Raw genomic sequence first — 22,076 nt, 5'->3', positions numbered from 1 at the left:
ACTGGCCTCCAGGGAATGTTCCTTGTTTTGGAAAGAGGAGAAGCTAATTTGTGATGGAAATAGATTTAACAATTTAGTTGTTGTTACCAGTGGGTGATGCTATGACTGCTGCCACCACCTGCTGCTAGACAAGGCCTCTTATTTAGTCTTGCTCATTTGTATTTGTTTGCCTTCACTAACCGGGTTCTTTATCTTTGCTTTATCTTCCTTATCTTTTGATCAGGGGAAGAACATTTTTCAAGGACCAGAGGCCTTAAGGTCCTGTGGTAGCTTGGGTTGGCCTAGGAAAAGGCTGGAGTCTGGCTCTGGAGGCCTCAAGGTAAACAAATACAAATGAGTTTCACAGGTAGGGAGAGAAAGTGATTTATTGACCCTGAGCTGTGCAGCCAGACAAGGGCTGGGGCAGAATGTTTCCCACTTCAATGCGGGTGGATGTTTCCCCAGAAAAATGCTCATTCTCTACTTTCCAATGACTCATTGTAATGTTATTCTGAGTGTGAGAAGTACTCATTCACTGATAAAATAGTAAAAAGGACAAATTCTTCAAAGCAAAGATAATTTTTATTATACAATTCAGCACTGAATTGGATGCCCTTCTAAAAAAGGCATAAAGTCCTACAAAAACATATACTATATACATATACAATAACAGATTTATATGGCAAGATAATTAAACATGCACACCAGCTGCAGCAAAACTTATCAACTACTTCCCACACGAGCTTCACAACGGTCACATGTCTTGCTAGGTTGGAGGTGGCTCCAGCTCTGTCTGACCTTGCGTTTGAAAGACGCATGGACTAGGTTCTCTGCCCATGGTCTTCCAGGAGTTCTTCAGGAGGAAGGAAGCCTTTGGTCACCAGATGTAGATGGGGACAGAGCTGGAATTCTGATGAAGGGTCCTCGTCCGGAGAGCTGACACCATGTGGATCTGCCACATGAAGGTGGAGAACCTTCTCAGGTGGCTCTGCCTGTGCTTCCTCCACGTGTGCAGCTGCAGTCTTCTCCTGAAATCCTCTTCCACCTACAGCTCCTCTGGGAGGAGGATCCACAGCACTGAGTGGGTGGCCAGCACTCCTGTGAGCTGTGGGCGAGCTGGACTGGTTGCTGAGACCTCTCTGCGGGACCGAGGGTCCTGGCCCGGGGAGCTCCTCAGCCTGGCTGCCCCGCTGGGTGACAGGGTGGCCCGTGGCCTCTAGCACATTGTAGAGCTGCTGCCTGTGCCGGGGACGGCGATTCCTCCAGCACCTGCAGCAGGGTGAGCAACCTGAGATCTGGTGTTGGATTCTCCAGGCTCTTGGTTGTCCTGCATGAAGCTGCCTCTGTCCCTTCTGGGCAGCCTTGCGGCACCGCACGCAGCTGGGGTTGTAGCACAGCAACCCATACAGGGATCCATCACAAGCAACGTGGACGTCATTCACAGGGCTGGACACCTTCCTCTTGGTGCCTGCAACACAGCCGAGGGTGCGGCGTCCTCAGCAGCGCCGGGGGAAGGGACCCAGGTCTCCCTGGGCAGGGGCCCAGCCCTGGGCAGCAGCTGCGGCCCCGGGAACTGCAGCGGCTGGAGCGATGGCAGCGCTGTCCCGGCACTGTGGGGCGAGCGTTCTGCCACGCTGGGCTTGGGGAGCAAGGAAAGGCACGGTCTCACCTGGATTCTGGCCTTCTCTTGGCCATCTCCTGCTCCGTCGCTTACGGGGAGAGCCCTATAAACACAGCAGCACTGGCTCAGTGACCTCAGCTGAGGTGGGTCCTTGCCAGCCCCAATCTTCCCAAGGCCAGCGACCCTTGGGGGATCCTCTGAGTCCAGCCCCCTCCTACCTGGTGGTGTCTGCTGCAGAAGCGGCGACACCAACGCAGAACAACCTGGGTTGCCAGCAGGAGGATGATGATTGCCAGGAGCAGGCAGACAGAGCTGCCCTGGCTCAGCCGGCAGCAATCCTGCATGGCTGGGGTCAAAGCATCAGAGTACACGCAGCCTGGAGCAGCTGCTCTCACCTCTGCACAGCCCTTCTGTCCCTGCAGAGCAAGGCTGTAGGACGGGAAGGCTACGGCCATTGTGAGGTCAGCAACAGACTGAGGTTCTTGAGACAATGAGAAGCGCTGCTGGGGACAACGCCAAGGGACAGGTGACTGGGGTGGGCGAGGGATGCTGGAGATGGGCAGAACCAGAGCCCCTGAAGAGCATTTCTTTTGCCATTTCCCTAAACTGACCCATAAACTGACTTCAGTAAAGCCTTTGACTGGACTTCAGTAAAGCCTTTGACACAGTTTCTCCCAGCATTCTGCTTCAGACACTGTCACCTCTGGCCTGGCCAGGCGCCCACTCTCCTGGGTGGAAAACTGGTTGGCTGGAGGGCCCAGAGAGTGGTGGGAAATGGCGTTAACTCCAGCTGGAGGCCAGTGACAAGTGGGGTTCCCCAGGGCTCAGGGCTGGGTCCAGCCCTGTTCAGTGTCTTTATCAATGACCTGGATGAAGGCATCGAGTGCACCCTTAGTGAGTTTGCAGATGACACTAAGCTGGGTGGGAGCTGGATCTGCTGGAGGGTCGGGAGGCTCCAAAGGGATCGGAACAGGCTGGATCCATGGGCTGAGACCAACGGCAGGAGTTCAACGAGGCCAAATGGCGGGTCCTGCACTTGGGGCACAACAACCCTGAGCAGCTCCAGCCTAGGAGAAGGCTGGCTGGAAACTGCCTGGAGGAGAAGGACCTGGGGGGGTTGGTGGAACAGGAGCCAGCAGGGGCCCAGGGGGCCAAGAAGGCCAAGGGCATCTGGGCTTGGATCAGAGCCGGAGTGGCCAGCAGGGCCAGGGAGGTTCTTCTCCCTCTGGACGCGGCCCTGGGGAGAGCGCTCCTCGAATCCTGGGGTCAGTGCTGGGCCCCTCCCCACAAGAAGGATGTTGAGGCTCTGGAGCGAGTGCAGAGAAGAGAACGGAGCTGGGGAAGGGGCTGGAGAAGAAGAGGAGCGGCTGAGAGAGCTGGGGGGGTTCAGCCTGGAGAAGAGGAGGCTGAGGGGAGACCTCATTGCTCTCTGCAACTCCCTGAGAGGAGGTTGTGGAGAGGAGGGAGCTGGGCTCTTCTCCCAAGGGACAGGGGACAGGACGAGAGGGAATGGCCTCAAGCTCCACCAGGGGAGGGTCAGGCTGGACAGCAGGAAGAAATATTTCCTGGAAAGAGTAATTGGGCAGTGTCCGAGGCTGCCCAGGGAGGGGGTTGAGTCCCCTTCCCTGGAGGGGTTTAAGGGCCGGGTGGACAAGGTGCTGAGGGACATGGGTTAGTGATTGATGGGAATGGTTGGACTCGATGATCGGGTGGGTCTCTTCCAACCTGGTGATTCTATGTTTCTAGAAATCAACACTCACTGTAGTTTAATATCTAGAAACACAGGAAAGAACATTTCTTCCAGTTCGAAACCTTCCACAAAACCGTATCGCCTTGTGGTTATGTTTTCCTTGCAATGTTACATCCATCAGTAGAATTGTTTACCCTCTGCATGTGTTATCTCTGGTGTTTTGCCTGGTTCCCCAAACACAAACTTCAGAGAACAATCCCTGCAGGTGCCCTGGGGGAAATCTCTCTCAGTTTCCTGGTGCCCAGGAGAGGTTGTGATGATTTATCCCAGGAGCATGGGGTGACTGGGACATCATTCTTATTTTATAAAGACTGGTGGAGCTTGGGTTTTGATTTCAGCACAATCATTGCCGAGAGTGGGGCAGCAAATAATGCAGGAGAACTTTGAAATGAGGGAGGACGGGTGAATCTCTGATACAAAGCTGTGCTGTATGGTGAGGTGCTCACTGACCTCACAACTCCCTGTTAACGGTTAAATAATTTGATGTATGGACAAAATCTTCCATCAACACCTGCTGGAATATTCTACCTGCCTGTAGTTTCACTGGGGAGGAGAACTGTGAAAACCTGCAGCAGCTCCAATGTAAGGTAGGAAAATTAAGGATCTTCATAAGAACCTAGTGATAAAGAATGCAGGAAAGATGGAAAAGTGGAGCAGGAAAATAACAATGCACATTGAATGCATTCCAGATAACACTTTTATACATGAATTCATGAGGAATTTGAGGTTGGCAGTAGGAAATAAACACAACAACTAAGGATTCTTAGTTAGCACTCTGGAAATCTCATGGCTTAAATTAGCTTTCCCTAATTTTCTCATTTTGTCTTCTCCGTGACCCATCTTCAAAATGAAGGTGGTGAAGTTGCTCACCATTATTATCCAGTTTGGACAGTCTGTCTGAATCACTGCTATCCAGATAAACGGCGTCGGAGCCTGAAGTTTCAAGTCTGGCTGAAGACTGCAGAGGACTCCAACATACCTGAACAGGATGAGGGACTGGGGGAAGTTTTGATAAGAATGGTTGGACTCGATGATCCGGTGGGTCTCTTCCAACCTGGTGATTCTATGATTCTATGATTCTATAATCGTTGGAAATAACCAGTTGTGTGTCAATATCTGGGTCTGATCACCGTTCTCAATGTAACGGGAATCTCAAAACCAGGATATATAGAGACAAAAGGCAGTTTGCAGACCAGGATATATAGAGACAAACGGCACTTTACTCCTCGAGTGTGTTTCACTGCACCGCCCCCAGGAGCTGCAGCAGAAGCGACGTGAATGAATGACAGCAGGAGCCCGATTACAGCGACTTTTAAGAAGGAGTTTTGGCGACCGCTGAGATTGAACACCCCAAAGCAACGTTTCCACCCTGCATCATCCAAATGCACAGCCATCCCGGGGTTCATCCCACCTAGATCCAATGAGAGGATGCATGGAGAAATGGGGCTTTGTAGGTACCTGTAGGCGGCTGCACGTGACCATTGCTGCTGCAGGTGGGGCAGGCAATATCTGACACCAACATAAAGCTGCAGAACGGTGTGACTTTCTCTCCTTGGCACGGCTGCTCCATCCCCTTGTCTCATTCCCCCTGGTTAAGCTGTCCTTATTTACTCTGGACCTTCACTTGAGGATCACAGAACACACAAAGGCCACCTGCTCTCAATAAGGGTGCTTCACCCGTGTTGTTTTGGTGTTACGTGCACTGGGTTACACCTTGGATCATTCGTTCCTTTGCCGTATGTGCAGACCTCTTTCCTCTTAGGGCTCTTAGCTTAAATGTAGACACCCAAACTTCCTAAGTGTAGCTCTATGCTGCCTCTCCATCCTCTCATTAAGCACCAGACGTAAGCAAATACAAGTGATAATTCCCCTCAAGTATCTGAGACCTTTCCCAGGTGGATGGAATTGCCCTGTGGAAGTTTCTGAGTCCACTCTTACCAGGAATACTTTCTGATAATGCTATTGAGCGCTTCCCAATAGAGTCATTGGGGGGAGTGAAAGACAAGGATTGCCACATGCACCAAGCTGGAGGAGCGTGCTGGTGCTCTTACACATCGGAAAATCCTTTCTAAAGCCTTTGAACACCAGAGCTTCAGGTATGTCCTGGTGTACAGAGAGGGGAGTGGAAGGTCTAGAATTGTAGGTGTCTCTGAGGCTGTTTGATGAACATTGAACGATGAGATTTCTGTGTAGAGAAGAAATGTGTCATCCTGTAAAAATGCTGAGATGATTCTCACTTGATCAATCCCAGAAGTTTCTGATGAGCTATGTTTAATAAAATCTCTGTTATTTAAGTCCAACTGACTCTGGATTTTTCAACGACTGATATGTATTTCAGTTGTCTGCTTGAGCAGTTTCCCATCACCTATGCAAAAGAGGCCAAAATCCTGAACTGGAGAGGAAGTAGCGAAGGGGGAAATTGCCTTAAGAGTTACCCACTTTGACAATCTCTGGTCAAAAGTGGAAAATGTGGATCTCCAGGAGCTGTGTTGCGCGTGTGATGGTCTGCAGGGAGACAGCATGAGGGGTCTTCCTTCTATCGACCAAGGAAGCAATGCTAGAAGGAAGGACCACATTTAACCGGTGGAGAGATAAAAAGGTACCAGTTCCTAGGCTTAAAAGCACAGCCAGTGTCCCCTAGGATGGTAAATTCAAGTTATGGTTTCATTTTGTGATGGCACCTCGTGTTAACTATAGAGTTCAGATGTTTGACGTGAACTGGATGATTGAAATGCAGGAAAAATTGCTGGTGTGAACAAGTTGACAGGATTTCAGTTGTGAACAGGATATTTTTGAAATACTTTATGTGCCCCATAAAGTCCTGGTGCTGAAATGGGGCTTCAAACTAGCAGGGAATCATAGGTCAAAGGAGAGGTAGTGACAAACTGCTTTCTGCTAAGAACTTAAGAAAAAACACTCTCTGAGGAACTGCTGATGTTTATTCCAGAATCAGCGCTGTCATGGCCAGGAAAAAATCAGCAGTTCTTACGTCTTTCTCTTTTCCCGTTAAACTCAATGATGGTGTCAACTTTTTCTATTGATCTTTATGAAGTAGAAATTGCATCGGTCATTTCTTCACCCTCTTCCCTCTGCTTTTCTCTGCAGTGATGCCAAAATGGGTGATGAGAACTGCACCGAGGCGACCCAGTTCATCTTCTCGGGACTCACAGAGCACCCACAACTCAAGCTCATCCTCTTCGCGCTCTTCCTGGGCACCTACGTGCTGACGTTAGTGGGAAACCTCATTCTGATCGTCCTGATCAGGGTCAGTCTCCAGCTTCACACCCCCATGTACTTTTTCCTTGGTAACTTGTCCTTCTTAGACATTTGCTACTCCTCCACCATCAGCCCCAAAATGCTGCTGGGTCTTCTAACAGAAAACAAAGTCATTTCTTTTGCTGGCTGCCTCACACAATTTTATTTCTATGCTGTTTTTGCCACTGCTGAGATTTACGTTCTGGCTGCCATGGCCTATGACCGGTACGTGGCCATCTCCAAGCCCCTGCTCTACCAGGTCTCCATGTCTTTTCGTGTCTGCATGAGCCTGGTGGCTGCATCCTACCTTGCAGGCTCGCTGAATGCCATTGTGCACACAAGCGCCCTGCTCCGCCTGTCCTTCTGCAGCCTCCTGGTCCTCAACAACTTCTTCTGCGATGGGCCACCGCTCTTTGTTGTCTCCTCCACCGACACGCACCTCAACAAGGTTTTAATGTTTGTGTTTGTGGGTTTCAACATGATGGCCACCAACCTGCTCATCCTTATCTCCTACGCCTGCATCGTGGTGGCCGTGGGCAGGATGGGCTCTGCTGCAGGTAGGCGCAAAGCCTTCTCCACCTGTGCCTCCCACCTGGCTGCCATCATCATTTTTTATGTGTCTGCTGCTTTTAATTACGTGCAACCCAGCTCATCAAACTCGCTGGAGGGCAAGAAAATCGCATCCATCTTTTACACCATTATTGTCCCCATGCTGAACCCCGTGATTTACAGCCTGAGAAACGAGGAGGTGAAGCACGCCCTGGGAGCTTTTATCAAGAGGAAAACGTATTTCTGAAAGACAAACTCATGTTACATTATTCTCCTTCTTTCTTTCTCTAAGGAGAATGTTTCATGCAGGTCTCTGTTGCCTCCAAAACCATTTGGCACCTCCTGTCTTAGGGCTGAAATATTAATTACTCTGCTCTCAAACTGAGCCCACTAGCACAGCCACATCGGTCTTGTCTCTAGAGAAGACTTCTTGCCCGGTGACTCTTCCTCCCATGCAATAACCACGATGCCACTGTGCAAAACAAGGTGAGAGGTAACTATGGGCCAGTGACTGTGATGATCTGGATCTTCACACAGAATCACAGGATGGTGGAAGTTTAGAGAGGACCTAGTCCAGCCACCTGCTCAAAGCCAGGTCAGCCAGAGAGGTTGCCAAGGAATGTGTCCACTTGGAATATCTTTAAGGATGGAGAGCCCATAACCTTTCTGGAATTTAAGTGCTTGATCACCTTTATAGCAATAAAGCTTTTTCTTATGTTTAAATGGAGTTCTCTCTGTTTCATTTTGTCTTCTCACTTGGCTCCTCTGAGAAGAGTTTGGGTTTGGTCTCTTTATTCCACCTCCAACAGGTATTTACACTCACCACTAAGATTCTCTTTGAGCCTTCTCCAAGCTGAGCTAGCTGAGCTCTCTCCTGGTATGAGATGTTCCACTCCCTTAATGCCCTTCACTGGTCTTTTTCTCTCTCGCACTGAATCATAGAATCAGTGGTTGGAAAAGACATTTGAGATCATCAACTCCAACCATACCTATCCACTACTGAATTGTGTCCTCAGGCACCTCATCTACCCACTTTTTAAACATCTCCAGGGACGGTGACTCCACCACCTCCCTGCGCAGCCTCTGCCAGTGCCTGAGGACCCTTTCTGTGAAGAAATTTATCCTAATGTCCAGTCCAAGCTGAGACCTGGACACAGCAGCCCAGGGGTCGATCACTGACTTGACCTGCTGGCAAGGCTTTTCCTAATGCAGCCTGGGAGGCTTTGACCTCTTTGCCACAAGGGCTGGCTCATGGTCAGCCTGGTGTCCCCACGCTTCACCTAAAGGGTCATCAAGCACTGGCAGAGGCTGCCCAGGGAGGTGGCGGAGTCCCCATCCCTGGAGGTATTTAAAAGACAGGTAGATGAGGTACTTAAGAATGTGGTTTAGTGGTAGATAGGTACGGTTGGACGAAGATCTCAGATGTCTTTTCCAACCGGGTGATTCTACGATTCCGTGATTCTATGGAGGGGTTGGTGCAGGCAGAAAGGTTTCAGGGGGTTGGGAATTGAATGGGGCTTTTGCTGAGTGTTCAAAATAATGATGAGCGGTTGGAGGGTCCTGAGGGAGAGCAGCTTGCACAAACATCTGAGGTAAGGATTCATCTGGGATAAAAACTCTCTGCCAGTCAGCCTGGGCGATCTGCTCCTGAGCATCTCCCCTCCTGAGCATCTCCCCTCGTCCCACGGCTTCCACGTATCGGATGGGTTTCTCAAGGAGCTACAGGCACCACATCTCTCCCCATCATCTCTCCTATGCAAGCAGGTAAAAGAGGGGTCCGTGTCCCTTGTGCTGCCTCTCGCATGCTTGACAACACATTGGGATTGCAGGTGGTCTAAGAAGACTGAGCCTGGTGTTTCATTCCTCTCTCTGGTGTTCCTTAACGCACAACACATTCCCAATGCTTTCCTTCCACTGTGACTCAACTGGGTTCTCTCTCCAGCTCTTGGTACTTTTTATATTGCAAAGAACACTTTAGCATTGATCAACACCTCAAAAACGTGCACCAGCCCCTTTGTGTGGCAGTTCAGCTTGGTGTAAGAAGTCCTGAGGAGCAGATTGCTCTTTAAATTACATGTGACAGTAGTGTTGAGGTCATTGTTTCTATAAAAACTTCTAAATTCAAATGATCAGTTGCCAAAGCTGCACAAAACAAAATCTCTTCCAACCTAATCAATGTTTCTGTTTTGTTCCCGTGGCTGAAGCTTCCCACATTCCTGCTCAGACAGCAGGAAACTTCAGGAAAAAAGCTTCTGCTCTGTGCAGACCTGCAGCACGGGCTCATGCTCAGAAGTGGCTCCATCTCTGTCCGGTGAGAGTTTAAATAGCTCTGGTATTTAAAATACTTCATTGAAGATTGAAATATTTTTAATACTTAGCGTGTTCTTAACCTTGAAGCTGTTTAGGGTGGGATTGTCCTCTGCAGGGCTGCAAATTCAGATATGAGCCGGTCACTGCAGGATGCCACTACGGGATGGAAATGTGCCCCTCTAGGACACAGTCAATCCAATCCCAGTGATGAAATGCTTATCAATAGAGAGAAATGCACGTTTCAAGAGTACGACTCATCCAGACGGAGCTAAAACCACATCTCTGTTCCTGAGTGACATTGACCAAGGAGAGCTGAGGTCAGTAGAGTGAAATGAGCGGTGCTGGGACCTCGGTTCCCTCCTACACCCACTTCAGCCTTCTGTATTTTGTTTATTCTGCCTATTCTGGGGAAGCAGATGCTGCTTTGGGGCCAGGATGCCCCTGAAGGAAATCCGTCCGTGCTCTCCAAGAGCATTCATGGGGTGAACCCAAGAATCCTAACAGGGTCTTGGAAGTTTCCTTGAAAAGGGAGCCCTGACCCCATCTAAAACTGATCTGGGGATCTTCCATCGTGCAATTCACGTGTGGAGGGACTGAAAGGGGGAGATGGGACTATCTCAGGAGAACCTTTCAAAAGCTTGGTTTGTCTTGGATGGGTTTGAACCCCATCAGGTGGATATTCCAGAGATCCCTCACTGCAATTTCAGCAGAGCTGAGCTGGAGACAAACCCACTGCTCCAGCCCAGACCCAGAACTCCATGCAGTTTTTATCTTCAAAAGCAGAACAATTTAGAAATTACAAGCCCCAACCCACTTTCAGCTGCAAGGTTTTGTTTATGATGGGAAGGCTGCACCACTACTAAGAAGGTCACAGAAGAGCCCTGAACCCTTCTGAAATAAAGGGGGGGAAAAAAGTCTTTATAATTTTGAGGAATCACTGATGAGAACCCAAATCTTCTCCAGTTTCCACATTTTGGAGTGTGTTTATTTAGCTTTTACACTTGACCCAGCATTTGATATTCCCACCGTATCCTCAGCACAACGTACATAAACCACAGCAGAATTATTCACTTTTTATATCTGAAGAGCTCCTTCACTTCTTTGACCTCCAAGCTTGGGCTCAAGGCAGAAATAGAGCTGCCTTGTATTTACCTCAGAACTACTCCATTTTCTACTGCATTTTTCTCTCTTGGGGGTTTATTTCACTGGGTCATTTTATTCCTGTGCAAATTCATCTTACAGAAACGATGGATGGAGACAACCTGACTGTTTTGTCTGGCTTCATCCTCTTGGGCTTCTCTGATGCTCCAGAGCTACAAACCACCATCTTCATAATTTCCTTATCCCTGTACATTTTAATGGCACTGGGGAACCTGGTGATGATCCTGCTAATCAACACCAACCCCCGGCTCCAGAGCCCCATGTATTTCTTCCTGACCCACTTGTCTTTCATAGATTTCTGCCTCTCCTCTGCTATCATCCCAAAGGCATTGGAGACGTTCCTGCTGGGGAGGAGCCACATCTCTCTTTTGGGTTGCTTTACCCAGATGTATTTTTTCCTTGCTCTGGTCATCTCCGAGTGCTTTCTCTTGGGGGTGATGGCTTATGACCGATACGTGGCTGTGTGCAAGCCACTGCTTTACACCACCACCATGTCCCGGGGACGCTGCTATGGCTTGATGGTGCTGGTGTACACCACGAGCTTTCTCTCCTCCCTGGTGCACACTGTTCTTGCAGTGAGGTTGTCCTTCTGCCAAGACAGGAGTATCAACCACTTCTTCTGCGAGCTGCCCACCCTCCTGCAGCTCTCCTGCTCCGATGCCCACGCCAATGAGATCCTGCAGGTTTCTGATGCTGTTCTTGTGGATGGAGGCTCTTTCCTGATGATCCTCATTTCCTACACATACATCCTCCACACAATCCTGCAGATCCCTTTGGCCAGGAGCAGGCTTAAAGCTTTCTCCACCTGTACCTCCCACCTGGCTGTCATCACCATCTTCTACGTACCAGGGATGCTCACCTACCTCCAGCCTCGCAAGGCGTGCTCACGGGATCAGACAAAGCTGGTTTCAGCATGTTATGCCCTCCTGACTCCCACCCTCAACCCTCTCATCTACAGCCTGAGGAACACAGAGGTGAAGGGGGCCATCAGGAGGCTGTGGGTGCGAAAGCTGGTGCCACGGCTCTCCAGGCTCCAAAAACGCAGTTGAACCTCTTTGGTACCGTGGAGGTAAACAAAGGAGTGTGTGTTATTGGTCATTATTGGTCTGCTTACAGAGAAGGAAAGCACACAGTAAGTACAGGGCATGAAGAACCAGCATAATCAATTGTTATCCAGGGTGGAATGTGACCATCGAGGTCCAGCTGTGCCCTCAGATGCCACTTGTGACCACTGTCTAGAAGAACCATCAGAAAGCACAAAGCCACGGTGACCTGGGGGACCTGGTGCCAGGCTAATGACTTGTTGTGGTCACACATTCATTATCACGATGCCAGAAGTGTGTCCCAACCAAAAACTTCTTGGGACATGCTGTCTTTTCTCATTTGGATGATCAATCAGAGGTCCACGCTTTGTGTTTGAGTGAGCTAGGAGTCTTCTGTACGCCCTCACATGGCTGAGGTGGAAGATGCTCTAGAGGAAAGAGTAGACAAGGAGGTTTTACCATTTCATCAAGACACACCTTGTATGTTTAATGAACTGGACACTTTCTAGAAGAACACACAGCTTGTATGATGAAAAGTGAATAAACTGTATGGTTTAAAATAAGCATCCTTGTAAACCACGTTCTTCCTAAAAGAACGGGAATGAATAATGAATGCGTGCGCAGCCACTTAAACCCAGCTTCAAGCTAGCATGAAGTGTGATGCTGTAAAGCTTTTAATCATGGTTTCTGATGGAGTTTCCATGAAAAAATGGGGCTGTGCCCTGTCTCTGCACGGTCCTGGTCCTAATCTTGGGTCCTTGGTTCCTCATCTTGGTGTGTCAGTCCCACAGGTTGTCAGCCCACAGGATGGTGCCTCTTGTGCTGGAGAATTTCAGCTCTGTCCCCATCTACTTCTGGTCACCAAAGGCTTCGTTCCTGTTGGAGACTTCTGCAAGGACCATGGGCAAAGAAACTAATCCATACCTATGGGAAAGCTGAGGAGAGACCTCTTTATCATGGAGTGCAGGGAGAGGATGACAGGGAACGGTTTGGAGCTGAAAAAGAGGAGAGGCTGGGGTTAGATATCAGGAAGAAAGCTTTTCTTGTGAGGGTGGGGAGGCTCTGGCCCACGTTGAGCAGAGAAGTGGTGGCTGCCCCATCCCTGGAGGTGTCTCTACCCTCAACCTCTTACAGCCTGAGGGGCAGGACTGCGAACAGGGCTGGCAGAAAGGCCCCTTGGGCACCAGGACACAGAGGAGCTTCCAAGAGGAAGGGCCAGGCTCAAGGCTTCTTCACAGATTTGTTCACAAATAATTAAACCAGAAGGTGGCACTCGAGATAATAAAGACTCTACTCATAAGGAGGGAAAAGCAGCAAAGATTCACTATTTCTTGTAGGTAGAAGACTCCAGAAATCCAGATTACACTGGTTTATGGCATTAGTGACCATTACTCTCTATTGATGAAAGTTCTTTTTATTTCTGTGACGAGCCTCAAGCAATGACTGGATTTCTCTTCAACAGTAAAGAAAGTAGGGAGTCTCAAATCATTAAATATGCCAGCTGCAACCCAGGATGCTCTCTCATTTCCAGCATGCTGCTCCTGTTTGGATGCACAGAGCCTGCTCTTGCCTTATTTGGGGGTTGGGGCTTTGGTTTGTGCCCTTCCTCACCAAGGAGCAGTGAAAGCCAGTAGCACCCTGGATGCGATTATGGGATAACGCTCCCAAACACAACCAAACCCCCTCCTCCATTTAGTAATCTCAGTGAGAATATGACTGTTGGCTCTAGAGGGAAATCTGGGGATGATTGTGCTTGTCCAGATCTACTCCAGGTTTCGCACCTCCACATCCCTGTCCTGTCCAGAAGTGGCTCTGCACCCTCAGACACTTCACCCCAAGCTGGTGGGTGCTCTCAGAGAGCTTCAGGGGCATCTTTTTTACCAACATCCCCCCAGGAGCTGCCATCCAGCTCTTGGTGTTTCACCGCCTCCCCCTGCGTGCTGGGCTCCTCCATCTGTGTCTCCAGCCACCCTGCCGAGAGCCGAAGCAGGGAGAAAACCCACAGGGCTGGGGGTGTCTGTGAGCAGTCGAGTAGAGCGAGAACCACAAGCGGAGAAAGCTTTGTGCCTGCCCTCAGCAGAATTCATGAGCAGGAGAGCCAAGAAGATGTAGAGATAGGAGATCAGAGTGACCACAAAGTCACTGCTTCCAAGGACCCCAGCAACTGTGAGAATAACCAGCTCCCTCCTGTAAGCAGGAGAGGGCCAGCATAGGGGAAATATCACAGTAATATTGGTCAACTTGGTTAGAATCACAGAAAAAGAGTGTAAAAACCAAAGATGTGTGCAACAGGGAATTAAAAAAATCCACACAGCCAAGAGAAAAATCTCTGCACCTACCACATCGATGAAGAAGAAGAGCTGGAGGGTGCAGCCAGTGAACGAAATCTCCTTGTTCTCAAGCACCAAGGCCTCCAGCATCTTTGGCAAGGTGATAGTGGGACATCAGGTTGACCCTCTGCATCTTTTATCATTCATTGTGGAAATGATTGCCGAGGTTCACCTGGAAGAAAGCAGAAGTTGTAAACTCAGTCACAATCGCATCTCCCTTTCAAAGCATGTGGTTTTGAGGGTCTGTTTTGCAGTTCAAAAAAACATTTGCAAGTTTGTGTTGCCACACTCAAAAGCTAAATTTCACTCATATCCACCTAATGGATAAGGCAAGATGAGCTTAACAGGCATTAATAAAAAAACCTTAATCCTTGCAAGCCGTCTCCTCAGAATAAAGAGCTGAAAGTTGAAGACGAAGCCACCTCCTCTGTGGTGGCTGCCTTGGTTGGACACAGCAATCTGGCTGGGGTTTGAAGGCAGCTGTCCTCCAAGCAATAGGGCTGGAGTAGAGACCTCTAGGAATCCTTTCAGAATAAACCATTGAGTGATAATAATATCACCAAGAGGGTCTAGGTTACCAGCTGAAGCTAGAGACCTGGGGTTTTTTTTTGTTTGGTTGTTTTTTTTAAGCTAGTAATGCTATCACAGAAGAATTTAATTGTTTGGGATGGAAGGGACCTCAAAGCCCATCAAAAGCCCCTCAAAGCCATGGGCAGGGACACCTCCCACTGGATCAGGGGCTCCAAGCCCCATCCAACCTGGCCTTCAACACCTCCAGGGATGGGGCAGCAACAACTTCTCTGGGTTGAATATAGTTTAGTACTTACCATGATGATTTACATAATAGCCCTGCGGGGAGATAAAGTGAAATTTGGCACAAGCACCTCTTTGTCTGCAGATTAGAGCACGATTATGAGGTGGTGCAAATTCCATAACATTCTCATTTGTAAGAGATACAGAGAACAAATGAAATAGGTGACTCCTGTGTCTGAGCTGAGGCAGGCTCGTCTACGGTCTCAGATGGAGCTGCTGAAATGGGTCCAGAGGAGGCTACAAAGATGATCCGAGGGCTGGAGCACCTCCCATACAAGGACAGGCTGAAAGAGTTGGGCTTGTTCACCCTGGAGAAGAGAAGGCTCCAAGGGGACCTTATAGTGACCTTCCAGTACCTGCAGGGGCTACAAGAAAGCTGGGGAGAGGCTGTTTACAAAGGCTTGGGGTGATAGGACTAGGAAAAATGGGTATAAACTAGAGAGGGGTAAGATTTAGACTAGACATAAGGAGGAACTTCTTCTCGATGAGGGTGGTGAGGCCTGGAACAGGTTAGTTGTGGTTGCCCCATCCCTGGAGGTGTCCAAGGCCAGGTTGGATGGGGCTTGGAGCCCCTGATCCAGTAGGAGGTGTCCCTGCCCATGGCAGGGGTGGAACTGGACGATCTTTAAGGTCCCTTCCAACCCAAACTATTCTATGATTCTATGACATTTTTCTTCCTTTCAGGCACTTTCACTGTCCTCTAGACCAGGGCATTAATCAAACCTAAGGGTAAGCTCAGAGAGCTACTAACTTCCAGGAGAAAAGAAAGTTGAGGTTTTAATGATGCACAGTGGAGCCAATTTACGCACAGTCAAACTCTCTGGCCAAGTTGCATCATCAGGAACCAACTTTTTAACAGCATCTACTGAGGCCTCATTAAAAATCAACCCAAGTTGTTTCCTGGAGGGACAAATCAATTATATTAAATTGCTTGTTTTGAGACAGACTCACAAAAATTGTGTGGAATTTGCATTTGGCTTCCTTGTCAAAAATCAGGGCAATTACTTCAAATCAACACATGCAGCAATCACTGAGTGGATTTTGGGGTTGCCCGATGCAGGGATAGGAGTTGGACTCAACCACCCTCGTGGGTCACTTCCAGCTCAGGATATTTCATGATCTGCATAGCATTTCCATGTAGGAAAGCAAAGGACACAGCAGGGAACTTCCCAAGAGAAGGTGTGGAGCTTAAAGAACCATAGTAGGAAGTCACATTTTTGCAAGTACAGATAAAATAAATAAATAAAGAGCTGAAATTCAGCAGTGGGTGTGATGGGGACTTCAACATCAGCCCAGCCTGCTTTTTCTGCATAGTTTTTCCTCCCTTCTACCTCTCCCTTTTTCACTTAATGGGCCATTCAGTAATGCTGAGAGGAAAAAAAATATGGGAACGGAGAAGCCCTATCTTAGTCTTGAAACAGACCATGGAGCAGATTGCCTCATACAAAGAAAGCTTTTGCAGTAAAATCAGAGTGCTTTAGGTTGGAAGGGACCTCAAAGCTCATCCAGTTCCACCCCCTGCCCTGGGCAGGGACACCTCCCACTGGATCAGGGGCTCCAAGCCCCATCCAACCTGGCCTTGAACCCCTCCAGGGATGGGGCAGCCACCCCTGCTCTGGGCAACCTGGACCTCACTGTGAAGAATTCCTTCCTAATGTCTCATCTGAGTCTTCCCCCTTCCCAATTTTAAGCCATTCCTCCTCATCCTACCACTCCAGGCCCTTGGAAAATGTCCCTCCCCAGCTTTCCTTTAGCCCTTTTCAGTCCTGGAAACTGCTCTAAGGTCTCCCCGCAGCCTCCTCTTCTCCAGGCTGAGCAACCCCAACGCCTTCTACTCCTGCCTACCCTCACCCCCCAGATAAAGGGACACCATGAGCCATGGGAATCACAAAGTTGTAGAATAGCTTGGGTCAGAAGGGACCTTAAAGACCATCCAGTTCCAACCCCTGCCATGGGCACCTCCCACTAAAGTTGCTCCAAGCCCCATCCAACCTGACCTTGGACACCTCCAGGGATGGGGCAGCCACAGCTTCTCAAGGAAAGCTGGGCCAGGGCCTCCCCACCCTCATAGTGAAGAAATTCCTCCTTAAATCTAGTTTAAATCTGCCCCTCTCAAGCTTATAACCATTGCTCCTTATCTTATCACTCCATTCGTTCATAATCCCTCCCTCCCCAGATTTCTTGCAGCCCCTTCAGGTACTGGGCAGAAATACCAATTACAATCACCCCAATTAAAAATCTCCTGATCCTAAAGCTTTGACACAAGCTCTAAACCCTCCCAGGCTTCTCACTAGACTGAACATTGAAAGGAGTGAAGTGGTTTTTTAGTTACAGGCTCATTTCAAGAGAGCAAAGAGCCAAAGGCAGCTCCAGCAGCATTCCTAGGGTAAAGAGCTTTGAGATACTTGGCTGAGAACCATCACCATATCACCCACTCACACTCTGACCTTGCTCTAGAGACACCTCTCAGTCACCCCAGACATGAACTTCTTCCAGGAGCTCAGCCCTCTTGATGCCCCTGATTTATACCCACTGAACAAACGAAGCAAAACAAATTAACACCAGCTGAATAAACAGACCGCAGGCTCTGATTAGACTTGTATTGATTTACAACAGCTGAAATCGGATCCACCCGCCCCCCTTAACTGTGTTTACACTGTTTGGAGGATTTGGTTTAGAGGCTTCAGGGTGCAAAAGTTATTTTTACCACAAATGTTTTTACTCATTACCTTCCGTGGAGATGTTGACACTGTACAGCACAAGGTGTTCTGCAAAATTTACTGTAATCCAGTGCTGTTTAGCCTGGGGATTTTATTAGAGGTGGTGGTGATTCACCAGAGCTGGGGAACGTTCATGGAACACCGTGTATTTCCCCCAGCATGGGTTAACCAACCTCTGTGTGTCAGGGGCTGATTTCCTCTCACTTACACAGTGAGCAGGAGCTCACTCACATCTGCTGCAGATCTGGTCAGTTGTCCTCAGTGTAGACACAGCTTTTTCATAGAATTGTAGAGTCACCAGGTTGGAAAAGACCTCTGAGATCAAGCCCAACCATTCCTATCTGCCACTAAACCACATCCTTAAGTGCCTCACCTACCTGCCTTTTAAATACCTCCAGGGATGGGGGCTCCACCACCTCCCTGGGCAGCCTCGGACACTGCCCAATGGTCCTTTGTGAAAATTTTTTTCCTGCTGTCCAGCCTGAGCCTCCCCTGGTGGAGCTTGAGGCCATTCCCTCTCGTCCTGTCCCCTGTCCCTTGGGAGAAGAGCCCAGCTCCCTCCTCTCCACAACCTCCTCTCAGGGAGTTGCAGAGAGCAATGAGGTCTCCCCTCAGCCTCCTCTTCTCCAGGCTGAACCCCCCCAGCTCTCTCAGCCGCTCCTCTTCTTCTCCAGCCCCTTCCCCAGCTCCGTTCTCTTCTCTGCACTCGCTCCAGAGCCTCAACATCCTTCTTGTGGGGAGGGGCCCAGCACTGACCCCAGGATTCGAAGAGCGCTCTCCCGTTTCTGATCCAAGCCAAGATGCCCTTGGCCTTCTTGGCCCCCGATGAGATATTTCTCCCAATGCCTTCAGTGACCCTGGTACATGACTATTTTGAACTATTTTTACTTCTTTTAAACCAGCTGCCTAGCTCATAGCCTGGCATAATTCAGCATCGATCCATTCCTACATTTTAGATCAAGAAGTTTCAAGATGCCGGACAAGTTTGGGATGTTGATATCTTATAAATCTTGAAGCATAAAACAAGGTCTGTGCCTATTTTCCTGGTTAGTGTTATTGAATTGAAAACAAGCCCCAGCCAACCCTTAGAATTATGACAAGTTAACAAAACCCACACCCTTGCATGTCTAAAGAAAATCCTACCAACTAAATCTCCATGGTCTTTACCTGCCCTGTAAACAGCAGCATCAGTGGGGCCTTGGGTACCTTTAGCATGTGTGTCCCTGCCACCTGATGGCAAAGATCAGCAACAGCATCTCCAAGAGGGAGAAAATTCTTGTACTGGATTTATTCCGTTGAAAATTATGATCCCACACAAGTGAAACTGTTTAGAAAGTTTTGGTTTTCAACATTCCAACATTTATTTTTATTTATTTTAGTACGAGGTGTGTTTATCTATATGTGTAAATAACTATATATAATGATTATATACCAGACAATCGTAGAATCACAGGATGGTTGTTGAGCCTGGAGAGCAGAAGGGTCTGAGGAGACCTTAGAGCAGCTTCCAGTACCTGAAAGGGCTACAAAAAAATCTGAGAAGGGGCTGTTTACAAATGTTTGTAGTGATAGGATGAGGGGCAATGGGTATAAACTGGAGAGGGGCAGATTTAGACTGGACATAAGGAAGAATTTCTTCACTAGATGATCTTTAAGGTCCCTTCCAACCCATATGAGTCTATGATTCTATGACAATTTTCTTCCTTTGAGGAACTTTCACTGCCTCTGTGGACTAAGGACACCTAAAGCCCACAAACCAGGTAAAGACACCAGTGAAATCTACAGCTCTGAAGCAACCAAGGTTAAGGAAATTCCTTAATTGGAACTAAACCCCCTTTGGATTTCAGTGATTGCCCTACCTGTTGGAATCCCACCCCATTCCCATGCCCCAGTCCACCATGAGCCTGTAGGAAAGTAAGTCCAGGTTGGCTGCAGACCCAGGTTCTCTCAGAAGACTTTGCAGCGCTTCCACAGTTTCCACATGGACGCCTTCACCTCGTTATTCCGCAGGGTGTAGATGAGGGGGTTCACCACCGGGGAGAAGATGGTGTAGATGATGCAGATGTGTTTGTCAGAGGGAAAGGTAGAAAAGGGCCGGAGGTAGATGAAGATGCAGGGCACGAAGACGAGGGTGACGACCACGACGTGAGAGGCACAGGTGGAGAGCGCCTTCCAGTGCCCCTCAGTGAAGCGGCCCCTGACCATGACCAGGATGAAGATGTAAGATGTGACCAGCACCAGGAAGACAACCAGGGATATTAAGCCGCTGTTGGAAGCCATGAGCCACTCGGTGATGTAGATGTCTGTGCAGGCAAGGCGAATGACAGGGGGCATGTCACAGAAGTAGCTGTTGATCGTGTTAGGGCCACAGAAGGGGAGCTGGATTGTGAGCAGCGTCTGGACGATGGAGTGGAGGAAGCCCCCTGCCCAGCAGGCAGACACCAGGACCCAGCATACCTGGTGGCTCATGATGACCGTGTAGTGCAAGGGCTTGCAGATGGCCACGTAGCGGTCGTAGGTCATCACGGTCAGGAGGAACATCTCGGATGCCCCAACAAAATGCAGAAAAAACAGCTGGGCTATGCAGTCTTCAAAAGCAATGGCCTTCCTCTGGGAGATCAGGTCCACCAGCATCCTGGGAGAGATGACGGAGGAATAGCAGATGTCTATGAAGGACAAATTGCAGAGGAGAAAGTACATGGGTGAGGACAGCTTGGGGTCAGTCATGACTGTCACAATGATGAGAAGATTCCCCAGCAGAACCATCACATAGGCCAGGAGGAAGGTGATGAAGAGGAGGACTTGCGTCTCCCTTCTATTGGAAAGCCCCAGGAGGATGAATTCAGTCACACGGGAGAAGTTGCCCAGTGCCATCGCTTCAGCTCAGGCTCCCGTAGCACAGGTGTGGGAGTGAAGTCATGGGTCAACCAGGATGAGAAGGGGATGTGCTCCACCTCCAAGGTTCATGGATGCTGAGAACGGGATGCATTTACTGCTGTTCTGCCTGCTACAGAAAACACAGGGTCGCATCGTGAAAGATGGTGAGCAGTGTTTGCAAAGAGCACTGTCCACCCCTCTTCTCCAGCCTTCCCACTCCCTTCTCAGATTCCTGGTCCCTCCACACTGAGCCTCATTCCTGAACTCACTCCAACCACTAATTTTCTGCGTTGTCGTTGGTGTGACGAACGCGTGCTCCCATTCTGTCAGGGAGGAATCGCGTCCTTCTCTCACAAGACAAGAGCCACCAGCTGGAAACGTGCAGCACTGTCCTTCTGCCCACTGGGAGTTTAGAATGCCAGGATGGAAAGCGAACACTTGCCACGCTCAAGCATCAAGCATCGAGTGCACCCTGAGCAAGTTTGTGGATGACAATAAGCTGGGTGGGAGCTGGATCTGCTGGAGGGTCAGGAGGCTCCAAAGGGATCTGAACAGGCTGGATCCATGGGCTGAGACCAACGGCAGGAGGTTCAACGAGGCCAAATGGCGGGTCCTGCCCTTGGGGCACAACAACCCTGAGCAGCTCCAGCCTAGGAGAAGGCTGGCTGGAAACTGCCTGGAGGAGAAGGACCTGGGGGGGTTGGTTGAACAGGAGCCAGCAGGGGCCCAGGGGGCCAAGAAGGCCAAGGGCATCTGGGCTTGGATCAGACCCGGCGTGGCCAGCAGGGCCAGGGAGGTTCTTCTCCCTCTGGCCTCGGCCCTGGGGAGAGCGCTCCTCAAATCCTGGGGTCAGTGCTGGGCCCCTCCCCACCAGAAGGATGTTGAGGCTCTGGAGCGAGTGCAGAGAAGAGAACGGAGCTGGGGAAGGGGCTGGAGAAGAAGAGGAGCGGCTGAGAGAGCTGGAGGGGTTCAGCCTGGAGAAGAGGAGGCTGCGGGGAGACCTCCTTGCTCTCTGCAACTCCCTGAGAGGAGGTTGTGGAGAGGAGGGAGCTGGGCTCTTCTCCCAAGGGACAGGGGACAGGCCGAGAGGGAATGGCCTCAAGCTCCGCCAGGGGAGGGTCAGGCTGGACATTAGGAAAAAATATTTCCTGGAAAGGGTGATTGGGCCCTGGCAGAGGCTGCCCAGGGAGGGGGGTGAGTCCCCTTCCCTGGAGGGGTTTAAGGGCCGGGTGGACGAGGTTCTGAGGGACATGGGTTAGTGATTGATGGGAATGGTTGGACTGGATGATCCGGTGGGTCTCTTCCAACCTGGTGATTCTATGATTCTATGTCTACAATAAATGGCTCAACCACGAACTGTTCCTTGTTCTACTCTTAATTGCATTCCTCTAAACTGATGAAAGGGCTCTCCAGTTAGCTTGTCCACTCTGAAACTAGAAATACAGCCACCAAAACCAAGTCTTGGAGGTTCCTCACTGGTATTGCTCTGCATTGAGCTCTAGCTGTGTAGTAGCTGGAGCTCTTTCCTAGGCTGTTAACAGAACATGTTCTGCTGAAGAAACTATGTTTTCTAACACAGCAGAAGCTGCAGAACCTTGCACATTTTCTCCACCTCCTTGTTGCTCGTAGGAATGTTATAGCTCTTCAGCAGACAAATACAATCACTCC

General features: G+C 49.5%; 3 protein-coding genes and 1 long non-coding RNA gene across 4 annotated transcripts; 2 read left to right on the top strand and 2 right to left on the bottom strand.

The window, feature by feature from the left end:
• Window positions 1-6,465: 6,465 nt before the first annotated feature.
• Window positions 6,466-7,401, top strand: LOC138720743 (olfactory receptor 5AP2-like). The gene has a single exon (XM_069857093.1). The coding sequence runs from the start codon at window positions 6,466-6,468 to the stop codon at window positions 7,399-7,401; it is 936 nt and encodes a 311-aa protein (XP_069713194.1).
• A 3,222-nt stretch (window positions 7,402-10,623) lies between these two features.
• On the top strand, window positions 10,624-11,674 carry LOC138720742 (olfactory receptor-like protein OLF1). Its single transcript, XM_069857091.1, has one exon. The coding sequence runs from the start codon at window positions 10,712-10,714 to the stop codon at window positions 11,672-11,674; it is 963 nt and encodes a 320-aa protein (XP_069713192.1). The 5' UTR covers window positions 10,624-10,711.
• Window positions 11,675-12,113: 439 nt separating this feature from the next.
• On the bottom strand, window positions 12,114-17,339 carry LOC138720627 (uncharacterized). The gene is made up of 3 exons (XR_011337445.1): window positions 17,259-17,339; window positions 14,008-14,170; window positions 12,114-12,663 (listed from the first exon to the last, which is right to left on the bottom strand). It is a non-coding gene; the product is annotated as an uncharacterized lncRNA (long non-coding RNA).
• Window positions 17,340-19,478: 2,139 nt separating this feature from the next.
• Window positions 19,479-20,417, bottom strand: LOC138720626 (olfactory receptor 4D5-like). The gene has a single exon (XM_069856975.1). The coding sequence runs from the start codon at window positions 20,403-20,405 to the stop codon at window positions 19,479-19,481; it is 927 nt and encodes a 308-aa protein (XP_069713076.1). The 5' UTR covers window positions 20,406-20,417.
• Between the last annotated feature and the right edge of the window lie 1,659 nt (window positions 20,418-22,076).

This window comes from Phaenicophaeus curvirostris, chromosome 5, assembly GCF_032191515.1.
Source record: "Phaenicophaeus curvirostris isolate KB17595 chromosome 5, BPBGC_Pcur_1.0, whole genome shotgun sequence".
Taxonomy (NCBI): Eukaryota; Metazoa; Chordata; class Aves; order Cuculiformes; family Cuculidae; genus Phaenicophaeus; species Phaenicophaeus curvirostris.
The sequence above is the reverse complement of the archived record's forward strand: the minus strand, read 5'-3'. Positions and strand labels throughout refer to the sequence as shown.